The sequence below is a fragment of the Apteryx mantelli genome, chromosome 7, assembly GCF_036417845.1.
Source record: "Apteryx mantelli isolate bAptMan1 chromosome 7, bAptMan1.hap1, whole genome shotgun sequence".
Taxonomy (NCBI): domain Eukaryota; kingdom Metazoa; phylum Chordata; class Aves; order Apterygiformes; family Apterygidae; genus Apteryx; species Apteryx mantelli.
In genome coordinates this window covers 10,699,014-10,713,254 of record NC_089984.1, presented here as the reverse complement: position 1 = coordinate 10,713,254, position 14,241 = coordinate 10,699,014, and the positions used below count along the sequence as shown (strand labels likewise).

The window sequence follows — 14,241 nt, the reverse complement described above, 5'->3', positions numbered from 1 at the left end:
CTTATGGATTTTTTGAGACAGTTTTTCTCTGCTTCATTTTGCTTCTTTGCATTTAACAGCAACACTGTTTTCCCTTGTATTTCAAATTTTCTGTAATTGGCTTACATGTTCATTCAAAGATCTTGACCAAACTTAAAAGCTCTGCACACTCCTGTAGTACCTCCTTATGCAAGGAGAGGGGAAGAACATTTAGCCTGAAACACGGCATCACTTTGAAACAGGATCTCTTCCATTTGAACAAGTTCTCTCCCACTCTCCTGTTTTATCGTTATCTCTTCTGCCCACGTAACAATTAGCAGTTAGTAGGACACTGCAGGGCAGATCTAAGGCTGAACCATAAATGCTTTGCTGGGCTCCCTGCTATGTAACCACTTTACTATCCCACAAACAGCCCTGATTGTGGCACTGCCACAGGTATCTGTGTGGCTCTTGTACAACTTAAAATAGAAATGTTATTTCTGTGCTCTTTCCTTTGATGAATGAGGTGGGCAACTCTCTGACCACCTGGCAAGGACCAGGGAGAGGGAACAGAAAGGGAGAAAAGCCAGAAAGACTTAAAGTCTTGATTTTCTTTTGACTTACAAGGGGGGAATGAACTCAGCACTAGACTCACTAAAATGCCTGGATCATTAATAAAACAGCAGCTGTGTGTTTAAACCTTGTCCTTGCACCTGTCCTCCATTACTTACACATGTGGAACAGCCAAAAAGGAATGGGTTTTGACTTTAGCAGGATCACATTCATCTTACTGATTCTAGCAAACCCTACTTTCCAGAGCCAGCACTAACACAATGAGATCTACCGCATGCACTTATTAATAATATAGTATACAAAGGGAGAAAGATTTTAGTATGTCAGTAATATTTTTGATAGTCCCAAAGTGAGAAATACTACTTTACCTGAGACTGTGCATTGACATTGGCCCGATTTGTAACCAACACTTTGACTACTTCTGCTTGCCCAGCGAGGGATGCTATGTGCAATGCTGTGTTTCCTTTCTGAAATGAGAGATGGTGACATTTGAAAAGAGCACAAAACTTGAACTTGAATACCTGACAATACTGTCAAGAGCATGGTTCACTTTAAAACATAGTATTTCTTGGGATGAAATACTCTTAGTGAATACTTTCAGTGGGTAGTTATTCTGGAAGACATGGACAGAAACCAAGACAGGAATCTACAATTTGTTGAGTAAATCTCACCACTAGTAACCTGTGACATTTACTATAATCTAAAAGGTTCCTAATAAACAATTCCTGAGACCACACCAACAGTGGAGAACACACAGTTACTGCTGCAGTGAAGTCTGCAATCAGTTGGCTGACACCTTGTGCCCACAGGATGGGTGTGAACAAGAGAAGAGTTAGACAGGCCTGGCTGACCTTTGTCGCTGCGTCCACATTGGCACCTCGCTGTATCAGTTCTGAGACAACTTCTACGTGCCCTTCTTTGGAAGCAAGATGGAGAGCATTCAACCCATTCTGATTAAAAAAAAAGAAGGAAACAAAAAAAAGAAATGTAATGGAAAAGACTGGCACAGGTTTTCCAGTGTAGCAAACACCACATCAGGAGATAAATGGTTATATCCCAGTGAGAGGATTTCTTTCAAAAAAATATTCTTATGTGAACTTCATAACAACCAAATTGTACTGAAAAAAGTATGAATTAAATCAGGATATAGTAGCTCTAGAGTCTTAAGCTCTGTGTGCTTATCCTATGCCCTGATGTAATATAAATGGAATGAAAGATAATATTAAACAGCACAATGTTCTCCAAGCAGAAGTGGAATGATGTCTTGGTAAGGGATAAAATACAAGTTTTAATTGGATAAGATAAGTAAACAAGGCTCATCAAAATATGAACTTAAGTTATTGCTGACATGCAGTGCAAATATATAGACAGATTTGAGAGAGGCACGTTTACACAGCAAATTTGATCAAAATATTCTTTAACCTGATTGCAAATGTTGATGTCCACTCCACTTTTTAAGTAGTCAAGAGCCTTTTCCAAGTTGCCAGCTCGAGCAGCTCTTAAGTAACTGGCATTTGCGTCAGACTAGAAGAGAAAAAAGATAAATCCCATTAGAAATTAAAGCACAGTATAGAAACATATTCCCTTGGCAAAGAAGTTACTAATGATACAACATATTGTACGTATGTTTAACTAGACATGAAAGGATCCCAAACTGCCTTATCAAATATGGGTCAAACCCTGCCCCCTCCTTGCTTATGCAAACTCCCTCTGGTATAAATAGGGCTGTCTGCCTGACTAGGCAGCACAAGATTTGACTTCATACAGAAATGTGAATTATGCAGCACTAACATGCAAGGCTAGTAGCCAGGGAAACATCTGGTACCCAGCATGCAAGACAAAAATGTTGAGACTCAGGGTAGGACTCCATGGAAACCATCCTGCTCTTTCAAAAAGTGCCACATCATCTTTAACATCCAAGCTGAACAAACTCGACGAGTAGTGTAAAATCTCACATGACAGATTTAAAAAGCCAAAATATACAGTGTTGAAGGACCGGACTACCTAAATTAAAAACATGGCTCCAGGCAGTTAAGGCATTGAACAGTCTATGAGTTGATTACATTTTATTTCCTCCATCCTCACTCACTTTATGGCACATTTATTTACAATATTTGTCTACATTTCAGCAAAGTTACCAAAAATCCCTAGGAACAGTGTCATTATCTTTCCTGCATTTTTATTTTTTCAGACCTCTCTTTAAAGATTACAAACGATTAAAGATGGCAAACTTGCTTTGTGATCACTGTAGCTTGAATGTAAGGATGGCGGAAAGGACTATTAAGCCATGAAGGAGATCACTGGAAGTAATTCCCATGCCCGGAGGGTTTTAACAACAGGTTACGCAAATATCCACCAAGGATGGTTTAGATAATGTTGATGCTGCCTGGAGCAAGCGGAATGAACTGGGTTAGCTTTCAAGAGGGAAAAATCACAGATTCTGTGTTTTTGTCTGTCCCAGGGCTTCCTCTGAGATCGTAGGCAGTCAATACATCTTTCTGTGCCCTCTTCTCCACTGGCATAACAAAAATTGTCATGGTTTCTCTCAGTATCATTTCATCACAGGGTTAAATCACTACTATTTTAAGTACTTTAAGATCCTTCAGGGTTCTAAAAAAGTACAGTTATCATCTTTAGAGAAAAAATTAAAGGAAGTAACTGATAAGAGAAATATAAAACATTCTGGCACCAATGCTCAGTTAATTATCCAGTGCTTAACACATTTTTTCATTCCCAGTTTTCTGGATTTGCTGTGGACTTGTTTCCTCTCTGGTCACTACAGCTGCTGCAAACTGCCTGTTCCATTTCAGCACTGCCTTCAAAGCCCACCTGAAGTAACCTGGATGTGCAGGATGAAGCAAACTTGGGCTTAACGACAGCAAAATGCTAAGTTGCATGAAGTCTATATTCCTCTTTGTATCGGCACATACTACAAGGATATTTTACTAGCACTTTCAGTACAACAAGCTCTCTCTTCCAAGGAGAGAAGCATTGTTTTATGGACTCTTCATTTTCTTCCGAGTTTTGTGCACATGGCATTACACTTTGTGATGGTAAATTACTAGCGTACCACCTTCCCAGCTCTTAATCATTATTTTCCAAGCATGCCATGCTGTTCATTACTAACCAGCTTCCCTAATGTGCTTCCAACAAAACAGCCCCCAAAATACCACTGCTTAATTAGGCTCTATCAAAAGCAAGGTGCTGCTATAAACCACACGGCTGGAACTGCACAGGCTATGGGGGCAAACAGCTGCCTTGAGAGATGCAGTAAAACAGTCTCCCTTGGAAGCTCACCTGAACTGTGCAACGCAGATGATTACGGGAGAGAGGTCATTTTCTCAGTGCTTAGCAACAGCAGCCACTGGGGTAAAAAGCAGGTCAGCGTTTTATCAGCATTACCAAAGGTATGAGGGAGGACTTAATAGCCCGGGAGCCTCCTCTGCCCCGGTGCAACAGCACGCCTGTTCGGCACAGTCAGCAGGTGGGTGCTAATGAACATCAGCTGCTTACGGCTGCTGCTGGGTGGGGAAGGGATGCACCAGGGAAGCTTGCAACAGAAAATCACTTCCAGCCAGTCGCATTAATTCACGCCAGACAGGAAACACTGCTATTGCTCAGAAACATCTGAACCTCTCTGTGTGCTCAAGCAAAACGGAGCATATAAACAAACGAAGAAGGAATGATGAACAGCTGACATTTGCATTAATAGCAGTCTGCTGCTACACTGTATGGGAAGAGCAATGCCTGCGCCTTTCAGGGCTACTCTTGGAAGTGCCTGCTCTCTAAAGGGAGGAAAGGGGAAGGTTAGGTCACGCTCCCAGGGTGGGTATATCCAAAATGTTTCAAATCAAGCCAGCTCAGGTGCTGCCAAGTGGTGCACAAACTACTCCCCAAATGCCGTAAGCACGCAGAATGCCCTCCTTCACCAGGCGCCAGCTAAAACCCGCTTGCTTTGCTGAAGCTGTCGTGAGGCGCACCTGACGGCAGCAGCCAGGCTCCCGTGCCGGCAGCAGTGTCGGCCAGGCCCCGCGCCACGCTCCCCCGCGAGCCCAGCAAACGGGGCGCTCCGAAAAGCCGTACCGATGCGCGCAGGCGCTGGAAGGAGCAGGGCTCGGGCGGACGGCTGCAGAGGCCATTCCGGCCTCTCGGAGCGCAGCCCACCACCTTCCAGTCTCCTTGCGACTAAGGCATCATCTCAGATTTACACAGACCCAGAAGCGCTGAGAAGCTTTTTCCGTCTTGCAAAATGACCTGAATACCTTCTTTTAAAGGCCCTCCCTTTCCAAAAAAGGGAATGATCAGTGAACATTTACCCAAATTTTACAACAGCTAAGTAGAGGGGTCAGTAATCTCCTTTCCAAGGTAAAATAAACACAAACAACTTTAATAAGAAAGCACATATTTTTTGGCAACTTTGTAACCCAGAGCCGATGCAGACAACTCCAGAGCACCTGGAGCAATCTCTTGAAGACATCGGAGTATTTTTGCATTCCAGAATCACAGGCAACAATCACTTCCCGTTCCAACAAGGAGTGAAAAGTCAGAAGATAAAATTCCTTTTAAATATGGGTTTCCCCCCAGTGCTCTCCTACATTGTGTTTTGCCCCGAGTGCAATACCACTGTAAGACAGTTTTAACTCCCATTCTGCCCCAAATTTGGGGCCTTCCAAGTGGTATCTGCTGTTACCTGTAAGACAGGAGACACACATTTTACAGTTCACAGTCATTTCCCATTAATACACCCCATTATTATTTCAACCAAACGTATTGAATTCCCCAATACAGCCATCTTCAGAAAACAGTTTAAAACAAAACACACCTGCGGCAGCGCACACTAAACCAGCGATGCCAGACCTCCTGCTCAGCGTGGAAGCCAGCTCAAACCCAGCGCGCTCCATCCTACCCCAGACCCTGAGTACAGAAACGTACCCCGCGGAACATCACTGAGGCCACTATATGCGATCTTTGGTTGTCTAAGCAATGTTTGTTTATTATAGCTCAACAGAAGTCTTCCATCTCCATTTCTTCTCCAATGAAAAAAGCATTTTACACAAAGTCTATTTCTAATTATACCTTAATAACGATGTTTTTATTTTGCTCTGGGGCACTAAGAAATCCATATCCTACTGTTTTCTGAGTCATCCTGAGCTGAATTATTTGATTCTGTTAAACAAAATGGTACTACCGCATTTTGACCTTGAGCGCGTGGTTGGTTTGCAGGGCTGTTACGTGCAGGTCAGGCGCCTCACGTCCCCGCTCTGCCCCTGCGGCTGCACAACTCACACGGCATCGGGAGCGTTGAGCAGAGGGAGGCCGCGGCGAACCGGGGGTGAAGTGTGCTGAGACCGTTCAACGGCGAAATCCAGCTGACCGAGGTGAACAAGGGTACGAGACACCTGAACTACCATTTTCATGACTCTCAGATCAATGCTGCACCCAGCCAGCACAAAACCCTTTCTAAAACTGATCAACAATACCAATCCAAAATCATTTCATGTTTTTGAATATAGGATTTTCTCAACTTTACATTTCTATTTTAAGCCTAAATTCAAGATAATCTTTCATATTTTTTGTTTTTTAAACACCAAAATAGAGTGGAAAAATGTCATTTCCAATCCACATCACCTCATTTAAAACAAAGACTGTAGGCATCCATGGTATAGCCTGCCATTGCCCCTGTACCGCACGGACAGATACAGCTTCTAAGAGCTGCAGCTTGGATCACTGAAGGATTTAAAAGATCAAACAAGCATAACAATAACATTAATTATTTATCTGCATTGCTACCATGCTTACGAGCCCATGTCAAAGACAGATCAAGGCACTGTTACATTAAGTCATTAAAAAACACAATAGGGAAAAAATAGATTTCAGTTAGAAATTCCCAATGGATCTCAGAATATCCATGCAGGTGACTGTTCCCTCAGTGGGTATCTATTCTTAATATACACACTTCCACACTAGCTGGCAACTGAAAGTTAAGCCCCAAAGAGACAGCATGTTCACAGGATATTTCCTTAATAGATTGAAAAAAACAAACAAAAAACCCCCCAACACTTCAATCTTTATTATTTAAACCTCAATACTCCTGAGAGGCACTCTGCATGCTAGCAACCTCTGCAGATCTGGTTTGTTTGGGGTTTTTTTTTGTAATCAATTCCAACATGAAACGAAGATGAAAACTGGTTTTTGATTTTCCACCATCTTGACAGATGTCAGGAGAACAACAGGCATGGGACACACATCAAAACACCCTGCACCTTAGATGTTCTTGCAGCCAGCCACAACCTGCAGCCCTCGTGACTGTGTGCTTGCCCAGGATCCCTGCTTTCAGCCTTGCACAGCTCCTTACTGCATCCCCTGCGGACTGACACCTTTTGAATCTCTAAAAACACATTCAAATGATAATGAAAATTCTTAGCAGTGTTTTAATTCTGGGAGAGACAGACCTCAGATCCTGTGCATGGTGTTTAGCTCTGGAATGGCTATTCAGACAATATTGCATAAATAGTGGATTTATGAGAGTATCGGTATTGATGTATGTGTAATAACAAGCTTTTCCTTCACAGATGACAAGGCTTTGTTGTTTTATTCCACTGTATTTCTTGAAAAGGAGACTATTTCTAGTTTTAATAAATGCATAAGTGCAGATGACTGGCTAATGAACAGTTTTTTATGTAACTTTTTTTTTTTTCCCAATTTTGTGCATTCCTCTTCCGTGTAGTATGCTATAAGAATTCAACTCGAATGCAAAGCAGGCTGACCAGCTCTGCGCCCGTGGGCCGCCTGCAGCCCTGAACAGGTTGTCCAGCCTGGAGCTCCTTTGAACAGCCTCCACCCCGGGGACCCAGCTGGGAGGGCTGCAGGGCTGGAGCAGGAGCACTCTGCTCCCCCAGGCGTCTGCACCCCGGGCTCCTCCAGGCCCCTCCTGCCCCGTGGCGGACGGCATGGCCTGCGACGTGCAGGGCTAAGGCCCATACGCCACGTTTTGAGGAGAAGCCACGACAGTTAAAACCATGTTTATTATAGGAAAGACTAACTTCTAAGTCACTTGGATATTATCTTAAGCTTCCATTTTAAAACAGGAAAAAGCTGATGCTGACTCACACTAGCAAATACATATTCAGGACCTTTTCCTCCAAGTGAAGAAAGAGACTATTTAGTGTGAGTAAAGACAGAAAAATTATTAGTAAGTGTTGCAGTGTCTGTCAGCTCAGGCGCTAGCCTGGCTTTCACATGGGACTAGAGAGGATCCTTCCAGAAAACTGAGAGCATATTTATTATTTACTGAGCCCTCAAAGTGCAAAACCATTATTTTCCACATGCGCAGGCACCCTCCCATACTGACAGTATTTTTGTTATGCGCGTCTCTCTCTCTCTCTCTCTCTCTCTCTCCTTTGTGTTCTGCTTACAGTGGTTTCTTTTTCAGTTAAAAATCCAGTCTTTTTTTCACGTTGAGAGCAGGGTTTTGTTTTTCGCTCCATCTTTAACAGTAGCTGTTGTGAAGGGAAACCCCCAGCAGGTTCCCATTGTGCTGGAGCAGGATGCGTCCTGGCTCGAGTCCCAGCGGAAAGATGCTAACCATGCCTAACGTTGGTTGGGCGGAGGCAATGACCTCATTTTAAGGGATGAACTTACATTACTTCCATTTGGGAACGTGTTTAACAAAGCTAGTTTTGCAGCAGCATGAGATGATCTGAGAAAACCAACGACAACATTTTTGCTTGTTTTGATAAGGGAGAAACACTGCAACTGAGAGCAGTTTTCCTAGCAGCAGGCCCAGTTCTGACAGGTACCAAGTCCTACACTGGAAATTGGGGGTCTTCAGCATTTCCTAAATTTTGTTCCTGGGTTAATTTTGAATTTTCCTCCAAACAATTGTTGCCCTCATTTGCTAACTGATGACATTTATTTCAATTTAGTTATACAGGCCAGTCAACAGCGATGTCTAAACCATGTGAAATAACTGATCTTCCTGGGGAGACCCTTCATCCCCCTTCTCCAAGCAGGTGCATCCTTCATGCCCTTTTCACTACCTCGTAAGTATAGCTGTATTACAGAATTTCACTTGTATCTTTTCAATTAGACAGCGGGCTGGTTGCACTAAATGGGAAGATGATCTTTTCTCCGTGCAAATGACTGCGGCTGTCCTCATGCTTTACATACCAGACTATCATATGTGTTTTTTCTGATAAGAATGTGACAGCCTGGGGCCAACTGCTATCTGCAGTTCTGCTGTTAATTATCCTTCAGAGAAATGCTTTGGGGATCACAACCGTAAACACAGCCACAGGGCAGCAAGCAGAGCTCCATTCCTGCTGCCTGACAACTTGAAGGATAAATCCTTTGGCTAGGGAAGTCAACTGTTTTGAATATGACTGCAGCATGAGAACTGATTTAATTATAGGCCAAAAATTAAAAAAAAATCCCTCTAATTGTTTGTCCTATTACGCAACTTAATCATCACCTTCCGTCATGTATTGTACATGATAAAGCAGTCAAGATATTAACTAGCCCTGTTCAAACTATGTAACCACGCTCAGTTTTCCACAAGTTAATAAATACACTGGTTTCAGACCGGGTGAACCCCCACTACCTGGTCACAGCAAGGGAGACTAAAACCCCTTATATTAGTGCAACGATTGCATCTGAAACTATAATCAGCTGTACCTTCAAGAGCAGAGGCTCTCCTCCTGTGCAGCAGTCAACTGGAGCATGCAATCATGCAGTTAAGCAGTCTAAAAGCTGTATTTTAGATTCAGCTCCGTCTTTCTAGAAATCCTACTAAAACAGCACCTTGACCAAAACAGGAAAACATCCAAGCAAATAAAGAAATCTCTTTCCTTGTTGGACCACATGACTACATAAGTCTCCGACATGCAGATTTAGTATATATCATTTTCAATATTGCTTGCAACACTCTACCTGTTAGTCTGTCTCAGCCAAATACTGACTCTGCTACTCACTGTTATTGCTGAAATTAAGGCAACTGTATTTGAGCACTAGATTTCTGAAAAGGACCCAGAGATGGCAAGGTTGATAAACACAAGAACGTCTCAAAATTTCCAATACAAGAGCTATTTATTATTCCTTTTAACAGCGTTAAGAAGTCTATAGTGAGTTGTTTGCTTGTTATAACACACAGTAATCTGCTATGAAGCTATGATGCAGCTTTCCTGCTGTTTAAGGTGCTCAGACTTTACAAAAGCAGCCTTCTTAGAGACAGTATAAATCTAGTCAGCCCTGCGTCTCTTTAAATGCCTGAATGACTGATTCCTAAGAAAATTCAAAGACAGGATGGAAATGAAAAGCAGCCGTTATTCTTTTGCTTTTGTACAAAGGACATGTGATTTCCAAGGCACAAAAGACAGAATTAGACACCCAGTTCTAAGTGGGAGACCTTTCCCTAACATCCACATGTTATGTGGATGTTATATTCAACATGTTACACATCGAAATCCCCCCCCCCAAGCTATCATCTCAATGTTCTTCACTTGTCACTACAGATGCTAAAGGATATCAAGAACGAACACAGAACGGATTAACTAGAGTTCCAACAAAACTAACATCTGGCAGCCCAATAGCAAATACCCAAACTGGCATCAAACCAATCTCACAGGGACAACATTCAAGCAGCAGGTGAGGGTCTCCTCAACTTGGAATATGCTTTGCAGGTTGCACAGATGAGGTTTGGAAACACATAAGTTTGATGGGTCAGCTTCACCTAAACAAGTTATGGAAACATTTACTAGTATGAATGTGTTAAATTAGTAAGACCAAAAGCAAGAGCCTTATTTTCCAGGACTACAAATCGATGTACATCTGCTCAACATATACTACCCAACTTTCTGAGCATGTTTGAACAGTAAACGGGGAAAACTATTTTCTTTTAATGAGGAAATACAGTTACTTTAATGATGAACTTGGCCTATATTTCACATTTACAGGCTATCAGAGTGCCCTGTGTGAAAAGACACATTTGAATAACATGGTAAATTTGGACACACTTTATTCAAGACCATAGAACCAATGATCTAGAGCCAGATTCCTCCAGGAGTACAGGGTGACTAATCAGCCGGAGAAGCAGACCCTTTGCGACCAGCTCACATGTGTAACCTATGAAAAGGATCTGATAGGCTCGAGGGCAGCAGATCTGAGCATCTAAAATTCAAGATGCAGATTCCCCATTCTGACAGCCTCAACTTGTGGAAGTTTATTTCCAACTCTGGGAAGAAACTCCTGAGTCTGTAATGACTCATCTCTCACTCTCTAAAGTTTTCCCATCACACACTCACAAGTATAAAGTAAATCACTGGCTTTCATAACTGCTACCACAGTCCCAGAGAGCTAGAGAAGGACTGGATGTGCTTAGAGGGTTTCTTCTTAAGTTTATGTACACCTCCAAGATAATAACTCTCATGGGTCAAGCTAGATGAGATGCCATTGATCTACTCCTGTTATTTTTCTCTCAGAAACCGAGTACCCAGTGAGCATGGAGATAAATTCAGTGCATCCCAGGCTCATATTTAAAGCCATTTCCATGTCAAGGTCCTATTCTTCAGATCACTGAACGAAGACATGGATTATGGCATTCAGTTCACTGCCTGCTCTCTGTTTGCATCTGATTTTAGAATTAACATCTGGAAAGGAGAAGAAAAAATTCAGCAAACCTCCTCAAATGGTTTTTTAAACTGTACTTATTTGTCTATAATTTCAGATACATCGTCTCTGAAGTTAATCGGAAAACAGTAGTATGAACCTAAATCAGATAGTATTGCTGATTTTAGAGAGCAAGATTTTATATACTCAAAATAAGCTCTTTGCAAAAAAAATTATGTAAATACACTCCAATTGGATGTAATAAGGTGGAAGTTAGTGGTAATAAGGTGGAACTGTCTGCATGTCAGTGCAAGCATAATGCACATAAATAGTCCCTAAACATATTATAGTAAAAAAGCTATATAAACTATAGACCAGCTACATAACCTCCTATAGGACTAGACAAACTATTATGAACTTTCAGTAAGAGAAGTTAGATATGAAGTGAAAAGTTAACTGCTATGTTTCTACCTTTCTATTTTATGCCTGCTTTTGAATGTACCCATCTAATTCTTCAACACAAAATAAGTCTGACTGAACGTTTGAGGGAATTTAACTAGAAAGATCATTTGAGGATAACTGGCCAAGCCATTTCTGAGGTGGAAATACTACACACACACACACCAATTTATTCTACATGTATTACAAATCCTGCTTGTAATTAGAGTTTATGCTTTTGTGGACTTGAGAGGCTACTTTATTTTAGAAGCTTTTGATACTCTGTTCAGGATCCTTACAGCACTTGCACACCTGTATTGGTTTGTAATTGCCAATTTTACAGGTTTCCTAACAGGGATTACAACCTCCTGCAGATTCAAAGAACCTCTTCCAGCACACCCACCTGAATACCTTGTTAGAGAGTCTCTGGCTGGGAAACCCATAAGGCTTATGTGTCAGATACAGGATCTGAAGGGTCAGGGGAAATTATCTACAGAGCCCCGAGGTACTGAGAGGACTTCAGGGGCAAGATTTGCACCACAGCACATAAACCTGGCAAGAGTCGATTCCGCAGAGGTGGTTTAGAGGTGTCACGTGAGCTTTATGGTAGCAGTTTACCTTAAGGAGCAGAAGGGGTAAAATTTACCGAACGCCCTGTCCTGACACCTCTGTGTACCTCTGCTGTGAAATACATCTGCCCTGGTAGGATGAGAAAGAATCAATGGAGCCAGGAAACCCAAGAACTGAAGCACCTCCCTGGAGCCAAAGACTGGCTGGGGTAGTTCTGGTTGTTGAGGAGGAGAAAAACCTGGCTAGTGCTTCTCTTTAATGCGCAAGGACATTTGCACACAGGAGAGTTAACAGCTCTTAAAAGTAGCAGCTAAGCAACTTGCCAGAGACAGTTTTAAGCTCGGTCCAGGGATGTATATGAGACCTATTGAGGAATAGCATCAGTGACTATTCTGGGCTGTGGTGGCTTGGCCACGTTGTTCTCCTGGAACTGAATTTCCCTGCTGACCATACTCTGCCATATCTTGTTTTCCATTTGAAGAATCAAATGGAAATGGAATGCATATGACCCAGGAACTCCAGATCCGTTCTATAATCTACCATTTTACTATAAACCACCAAGCAAGGCACCCGAAACAGAACAGGCATTATGCACAGTGGTGTTTGCCACTATTAGAAATATTGAGCAATACTTGTCCTCCTTCTCCCGGCAGTGATGCTGTATGACGTGGGCAGTGGGTGCAGCGCGGCCCACAGGGCAACAACAAGGCTGTTTGCAGAACAAGCCCTGAGTCTCCGGCCTTCCCCGTGTGCCCTGTTTGTCCTGCTCCCCTCGGATCGAGCACTGACATTCACTGCAGCTCGGAGCAGTGTTGGTGTGAAACGGCGTGAAACGGCATGGAAACTTCCGCGAGGTCACTTGGTGGTGGTGTCAACATGAAATGCATTCAATGTCGTACATGGCAAACGTGAAGTAGTTTACAAAGAGAAAGTGTTTTGCTCCTCGCCCTGCACGTGCCAAGTTTGAGAATTACCCCAAGCACCAATAAGTAAACTGCTTTTACCAGCCTAAGCACCAAACTCAGTGAGCAAAAACTGTAAATCAAATAAAGCCCTGCAATCGCTATCAGCAGCTTTAAACTAGAATCACGTGCTGGATCTAGATACCCCATTCTGTTTGCGAACAGAAGCAGGCATCTAAAACGCCACCAGGGCAACTGCTGCCTTTCTGTCCCGTATTGGTACGGCACCTAGCATGCTGATGACTTAACCTAGGATCAGGATTTACACATCCAAACAGGATGAAAACAGTAACTAAGAACAGTAGCTAACAGTGAGAACAGCCGTAATTCTAGGGGTTCTTTGAGATGAACAGAGAGGGAACGAAAATGGAACATAGCTCATTTTTCTTCTTAAAGTGAGAAAAAAATGAATATACAGACAGGACCCTGCAGATTAGAGGGTGCCATTTTCACACAGTTCCTTTGCAGTTACAGGACTGAACTAGTGCTTTTCTGCTTTCAAAGGCATCCAAACTAAAAGCTCGGAGCCCTCTGGAAGAACTCTGATGAGCTGAACATCCATGCAGGGACTTCCAATTTTTGACAAAAAGAAAAACAGAAGTATTTTAACATCTTACTTCATTTTAACCAGACTTACTTGTTTATTTTCATCTGGGAATTATCACACTGTTTCTTAGCATCAGAATGAAGCATGCTAGGAAAACACATCATTGTTTGCTTGAAGATAATTATATTTCACTAATGCACTAACATTTTCCATAATGGGCTAAAAAGGCTTTACCTTTAATACCATAATAAACATGGATTTAGAATTAGTTTTTAGTTAAATCATTAAAGAGAAGACCAGTTTATTCTAATTTCACAAAAATAAGCTACAGCCAACAGCACTGCCTATCAGCCCTATGCAGTGATTTCCCCGGCATTCGATGGCAGAAGCGGCCGTTAGGATACAGGGTTGACTAAAGACATCACCTCTGAACAGCAAATCTACAGCATAAACAAGCAGTGAAGCAGGCCTTGTTTCTCCCTGACCCCTAAAAGCTACACGGCAGCCTAGAGGAGACGCAGGCACGTATGGGATAAGCAGAGAATCTGCCACAAACCCTGTCTACAAGGGACAGGTCACCAAGCAAGTGCG

The 14,241-nt window shown here is 42.5% G+C and overlaps 1 protein-coding gene across 1 annotated transcript in view; it reads right to left on the bottom strand.

The window, feature by feature from the left end:
* Positions 1 to 14,241, bottom strand: part of ANK3 (ankyrin 3) — a 207,477-nt gene that overhangs the window by 144,453 nt on the left and 48,783 nt on the right. The window contains exons 2-4 of the mRNA XM_067299783.1: positions 1,954 to 2,055; positions 1,383 to 1,481; positions 900 to 998 (exon numbers count right to left, since the gene is read on the bottom strand). Coding sequence (XP_067155884.1) covers positions 900 to 998; positions 1,383 to 1,481; positions 1,954 to 2,055 — 300 coding nt within the window. The remainder of the gene's footprint in view (positions 1 to 899; positions 999 to 1,382; positions 1,482 to 1,953; positions 2,056 to 14,241) is intronic.